Below are 5,503 nucleotides of genomic sequence, written 5' to 3' on the forward strand. Positions count from 1 at the left end.
AATAGAAGAGAGAATAAAAGAAATTTAATAATATAAAAAATTAAACTGACAATGTCACTTAAGAATCACTCATGGTGGCGTAGAAGCAAGGCAGGATATCAAATCAATTCCTCTATATATATAATTGCAGACCACGAGAAAAATGATTGAAGCCCATAAAGACTGCCAACAATGAATGATTCTTATTTTGGTCTTCATTGCCCCCTTATCTTGGACCTTCAGATATTAATTGTTATGGCAAATCAAGGTCCACAAACTAGAGAATTTAATGTTTGAGAACATTTTAAATAAAGGCTTTGATTTTAGAATGATCCAATATTTTCCCCTTCATTTAGAGGTTTGAGGTGTTGATGATATGTCAATCACTATTACTCCACCTAAGTTATAGCAATGTTAAAACCATGCAACAGGTGACTCCTCACCTTCAAAATGAAATATACTCTCATTTTAATCCATAATATATTCTTTTGCAAGTATACGAGACTGTGATTGTTGGAAGATTGTCAGGGCATCCATAACGCCTTTACCACTCGAACGTATTAATATTTTTTTAAATTTATTTTTATTAAATCTGTGCATTAACATATTCAAAGAATTAAACACGTTAATACTACCGTAACAATAAAAATGTGTCACGTTAACATTAACGTTTTACATTAACACTCATTGCAGAAATCCTTAGATTTTGATGGTGCAGTGATAACAGGGATCACGTGGTTTGTTCAAAACTCGATTAATATGGATTTTGATCTGTTCGAGACAACTCAAATTCAGTCGATCAACTCTTCTGACTTTAGCTCTGGTCAATCAAGCCTAGGATGCATTCAGGGTTGAATCAATCAATTCACAATCAAACTCAAAGTCAAATTAACCGAGCTCAATATGAGTCACATCCAAATTAAATCCAACTAACTAGACCTTGAGTGGGGCATGACAGTTACAATAGTACAAAAAAAAATATGACAATTAGATAGTGTTCCTTATGAAAAAAACACACATCTGACCTACCGAAAGCCGAAAGGGCTCGACTGTGGATACATCAAAGATCCGACCCCATCCCTTGATTGGAGAACGGATCAGACTCTATCATCAGGAAGAAATTAAATAAACATATTTAAAAATTACAAGTCTGCCTGTTGTCTGCGTTTCATATTTTAAATACACACATTCATATGAGGAATGGTGGCGCCTCGACCATTCTTCAGCGCAGCAAACCTTGCCGCCAGCTGATCATAATCTGGCAATCTTGGATGAACACGGCCGCGCTTGGGACTCAGTGGATCCGAGTGCAACGATTTTCCTCGAACATGCGTTTTAGCTTCGGATGGACTGCGTGATTCGTGTGGCAATGAGAAAGTTCTTTGTGGAGGAGGAACTTTTTTAACTGCCCCGCCATCATCCAGTTCAGTGGCTTCCGTATCTGTCCCTTTTCTGCTGTAGTGCTGCAGCAGCTTATCCAAGGCCATTTCTTCCTCATCCTTCGTAGCTGCATGATCTAAAGAAAGGAGCATTGGCTTCTCGATGTGAAGTTCAACCCCGTTTGAAGTGTCATGGATTTTTAGCTGAATACGATAAGGTGGATTCAAGTATCTTCCTCTCCTGTTCTGGTTCAGTTCTTTTTCTAGCTGGTTTTTGAGACCAGTTTCATCCGATCCTACATGCATTTCCTCATTGTCAATCTCTTCGTCTAAATTCGGCACTCTTCTGTTCGTTACATATGCATTCGAAGTTTTTACTGAAATAACTTCTTTATCCACTGGGATACAATCCATCTCATGCTGCTCCTCTGTCGAGATTTTTGCATTTTCGCAAGCTTCTATGTCTTTCGGATCACATGAGTCGTCGCTGGTTTTGATTGTGGAAATCACATGAATTTCGTTTGGCACCGACTCGACACTTGCTAAATTATAGCCATTAATCTCCTTCTCGGTTGGTCGATCAAATTCACCAGCAATATTTTCCATCAGCTCGAGCTTCTTTTGTTTCGAAAAAGTTTTGTTTCTTGTTTTCTCAGCGAACTGCCAGGAAATTTATGAATTTTAGAGTGTGAAAGAATGGAGATCTACCAATAAAAAGGTTATTACTTGAGGATTCACAGATGACTCCATGCAATTCCCGTATCGTTTTGCAAATAGAGATCTCAGTTTACACAGCTCCGGCAAATCTGGGAATCTTGCAGCTGCGAAAATCAGGGTTGAAACTGCTTCCATGGCTTCTTCAGGACAGTCTCTGTATATCAAAACGAGCAAAGAGCTCATGAAGTGAGGAAGATAAAGCAACGTGGAAGTTGGAAAGCCTACTGAAACCTAACAAGGAGATCGCTGTTCTAATACTTTGTCTTTTGCAGGATTGGAAGCTGATTCATGATGCAATCACAGAACCCTTCAATCATTTCGTAGCATGATGCCAGGTTCATCTCAACGATGAGCGCATCCATCTGTTTCAGCAGCAACTTTGTTCATGCAACAAGAAGCGACCAAGGTATATATGTAACAACAGGAAGAAGAAACTAAAGAATTCAACCCTTTTGAAGGCGACGGCTTTCTGGCCGCCGGCACTGAGGTCGGCGATGTCCTTCTTGAGGATGCACACTACCGCCTGCTTCTTCCTCTTGATATGCTCGATCCTCATATTTATGAGCTTCAAGGCCTGCTTACTGCCATGCACCAACCCACCCAAGAATCCATGAGAGAAATTATACAAGATGAGAACCATGAAAAGAGAGTTCAATTCTCACCATTTCTTGGAGAAGTTTCCACCTCGTAGTAATCCACAAAACATCTCTGCTTTCTCTGTTTCGGATTTACTCGGCGTTGGAAGAAAAGGAGAAAGAAGAAGCCAAGTGATTTGGACGAGCTCAATCTGATGTTCTATATATGTGGATGAGTAAGGGCAAAAGTGAATTAAGAAGAAGAAATCAGAGTTTCAGAAACAGAGAATAAGATGGAGTTTCAGTAAAAGGAAGAAATACAATTATTAAATGATTGGAAGTGCCTTTATCCATGTGCCATATGCATAGATCCTTGATCAATTACGTAGTCAATTCTTGCAAGTTTATATTGAGCGCAATTTAAGCGCACTTAAGGAGGCGTGTGGGCATGAAGTGCTTTTCCATTTGGCTGAGCTGAATCCACTGAAGCTTCACATGTTGCTTGCCATTCTTGCCTTCCTAACTCTTCGCCATTAAGCAATGCAGCTTTGAAATGCCCTCTTTTTGTCAAAACACCACAGTTCAAAAGCAATACATACAAGCAAACCTTCATCAGAATGAAACTGGAAATGTGGAAAGGGAATCAAAGTGATGCAGACAACTTCCTCCCTCCGAAAGCATATGTTGGCTTTCTACACTCTTCGATTGGATAATTATATAGCTTATTGGTCTCTTTACTTAAAAAGCATGTCGAATAGCACTTTTCTTTACAGGCTGATGCTTTTAAAGGAATCAGATTCTTGTAAGACATAGAAAGTTCCTGTTTATGTCATGAGTGAGTGACCTCAACAAAACATAACATAACTTAGCCGAGTGAGTGCCCCTGTTTACTATTGAACAGGCCAGCTGTTCTTATTCAACTACCAAAACAGAGTCCCTTACGACCCTTAGCATGTCCGAAAGTGACACGACACCGTTCAGGGATCCTTCCTCGTCGATGACCCACAGCCTGTGAACGTGGTTCGACACAGCCGAATCGATCACGTCGAGCATGCTTGTCTCATGGTAGCAAGTGATGAGTCGCCTTGTTGCTGCGCCGGGATCATCCCTATCCATGGGTGCACTGGTTACGTTACTAGCCCTGACAGAGAGCCTTTCTTTGAACTGGGTCACACTGATGGAAAGCCATGACTGCAGCAGAGCAATCGGGCAGCTCCGCAGGTCTGTTGCTGAAAATGTCTCCACAAGTTTCTTTCCCTTTCCCTGCAACTCAAGTGAAATAGAACAAGACCAATCCAGTTTATAAATGAAAGCAATTGTCGTTAGGCCAAAATTGGAGAAACTTATTGCAGGTGTCATAACTGAGTTGTTTCTGAGAACTTACATCTTGCAGAATCTGATCGCCAAGGAGATCTTCGACGACAGGGACAGCACTCAACCCTGCAGCTCTCATAGATTTGATTGCGTCCATCACATTTGTGTGCTTCCCTACCGCGAAAACGATCTCGCTGATCGCTCCGAGCTCCGCGACACTTCGCGATAAGATCTCCTTCAGATCAATTTTCTGTTCTCTCAGGAAGCGCAACACGTCCATTTGTGTCAGCATTCTGTAGCCCGGGGACTCCTCGACGAGCTCCACCGATATTGCCTGATTCGTTTGGCTATCGACAGGAACCAGAGCTCGGTGAACTCCTTTGCTCAACGTTTCCATGCAATCTAATAAGCTGTAAATTTGAAGCAAACAATATGTTCAGAATCAATGAGCATGAACTCGAGTAGGCGTGGCTTGTTTTTGGTGTATTTATAAAACAGAGTTCTTACCTGGTGTTGGGATTCAAAGTCCATAGGCTGAGGCTTTCGAGCGAGTGCCCGATGATGGTGGAGACCGGGACCGCCATCCAACAGTCGAGGTTTTTGTCGTCGTGGTCGCCGAGCTCGGCGATGTGGGAGAGCACGTCGAGCATGGTGAGCATGCCGATGTAGTGCTTGCGGACGGCTCCGGTGGCGCGGTCGGACTCGAGGATCATGGAGCCGCCCGCGCCGATCCACTGGCCGGGCGGGGCGGCGACGGGGACGGCGGAGACGCGGTTGGCGAGGAGGGCGTTGAAGGTGTCCGCTAGGGTGGCGCTGTAGGGGACCTCCACCAGGCGGCACTGCTTGTCGCGTACGAGCTCCCGTACCCAACGGTACCGGAGCCAACCGTACGCGCCGCGCCTTATTTTCTTGTTCTTGTTGCTGATGCTACCTTCTCCTCCTCCTTGCTGCGTCTGGTCTTCGTGATCGTCCGCCATGGCCAAATGTCTGCCACAGCGCAACAAGATCGAGGAGGGATGGTTTTTTCCTGAAAACTCTGGGTTAAAACGATGAGGATGAAAGGAAATGTAGGTGGAGGTGGAAGAAGGCAGGAGCAATGGCGGACTACGTGGCGGAAGAAGAGATTGCATCGTAGCATCCATGCAAAGAAAAAAAACAAAGATTTTGTTTCTGTAAGTAGGCGCCATGCTTTCAGTTGGCAGCTTTACTAAATATTAAAAAGTGTTTTTTTATTAAAAGGTAATTAGTTTTTTTTTAAAAAAAAAGAAATATTAAAGAGACGTTCGATCTTTTTTTTGTTATTTTAAAAATATTTTTATTTTAGTTTAAAAAAATAATGATAGAACACCAATCTTTACTTCCTCTAATAGTATAGAATTAGAGAAAGGAACTGGTACTGATTAATGAATATTTTAATAAATATATATATTTTTTAATTCAGATATTCAACTGATAGTTTCATGATGACTTGTTCCGTCCGATAAAAATTTATCACATCTAACGAATGGCGCAGTATCATAAATGGTTCGAACATCACAT

The 5,503-nt window shown here is 42.1% G+C and overlaps 2 protein-coding genes across 2 annotated transcripts; both read right to left on the reverse strand.

Annotated features, from left to right (window-relative positions):
* Window positions 1–943: 943 nt before the first annotated feature.
* Window positions 944–2,952, reverse strand: LOC122002091. Its single transcript, XM_042557148.1, has 5 exons — window positions 2,738–2,952; window positions 2,524–2,656; window positions 2,334–2,437; window positions 2,085–2,229; window positions 944–2,018 (listed from the first exon to the last, which is right to left on the reverse strand). The coding sequence occupies exons 1-5, from the start codon at window positions 2,779–2,781 to the stop codon at window positions 1,155–1,157; spliced, it is 1,290 nt and encodes a 429-aa protein (XP_042413082.1). The 5' UTR covers window positions 2,782–2,952; the 3' UTR covers window positions 944–1,154.
* A 196-nt stretch (window positions 2,953–3,148) lies between these two features.
* Window positions 3,149–5,063, reverse strand: LOC122002092 (SNF1-related protein kinase regulatory subunit gamma-like PV42a). The gene is made up of 3 exons (XM_042557150.1): window positions 4,472–5,063; window positions 4,035–4,374; window positions 3,149–3,913 (listed from the first exon to the last, which is right to left on the reverse strand). The coding sequence occupies exons 1-3, from the start codon at window positions 4,939–4,941 to the stop codon at window positions 3,563–3,565; spliced, it is 1,161 nt and encodes a 386-aa protein (XP_042413084.1). The 5' UTR covers window positions 4,942–5,063; the 3' UTR covers window positions 3,149–3,562.
* Between the last annotated feature and the right edge of the window lie 440 nt (window positions 5,064–5,503).

The sequence above is a fragment of the Zingiber officinale genome, chromosome 7A (assembly GCF_018446385.1).
Source record: "Zingiber officinale cultivar Zhangliang chromosome 7A, Zo_v1.1, whole genome shotgun sequence".
NCBI lineage: Eukaryota > Viridiplantae > Streptophyta > Magnoliopsida > Zingiberales > Zingiberaceae > Zingiber > Zingiber officinale.

Excerpts from the sequence above, each read along its gene's own strand:
- LOC122002091 (XM_042557148.1), bottom strand. The coding sequence starts at position 2,781 with ATGTTTTGTGGATTACTACGAGGTGGAAACTTCTCCAAGAAATG. Across the intron at positions 2,230-2,333 it reads CCAATCCTGCAAAAGACAAA|AGACTGTCCTGAAGAAGCCA; the intron begins GTATTAGAACAG and ends TTTGATATACAG. Across the intron at positions 2,019-2,084 it reads AGTCATCTGTGAATCCTCAA|TTCGCTGAGAAAACAAGAAA; the intron begins GTAATAACCTTT and ends ATTTCCTGGCAG.
- LOC122002092 (XM_042557150.1), bottom strand. The coding sequence starts at position 4,941 with ATGGCGGACGATCACGAAGACCAGACGCAGCAAGGAGGAGGAGAAGGT. Across the intron at positions 4,375-4,471 it reads ACTTTGAATCCCAACACCAG|CTTATTAGATTGCATGGAAA; the intron begins GTAAGAACTCTG and ends TCAAATTTACAG. Across the intron at positions 3,914-4,034 it reads GCGATCAGATTCTGCAAGAT|GGAAAGGGAAAGAAACTTGT; the intron begins GTAAGTTCTCAG and ends CTTGAGTTGCAG.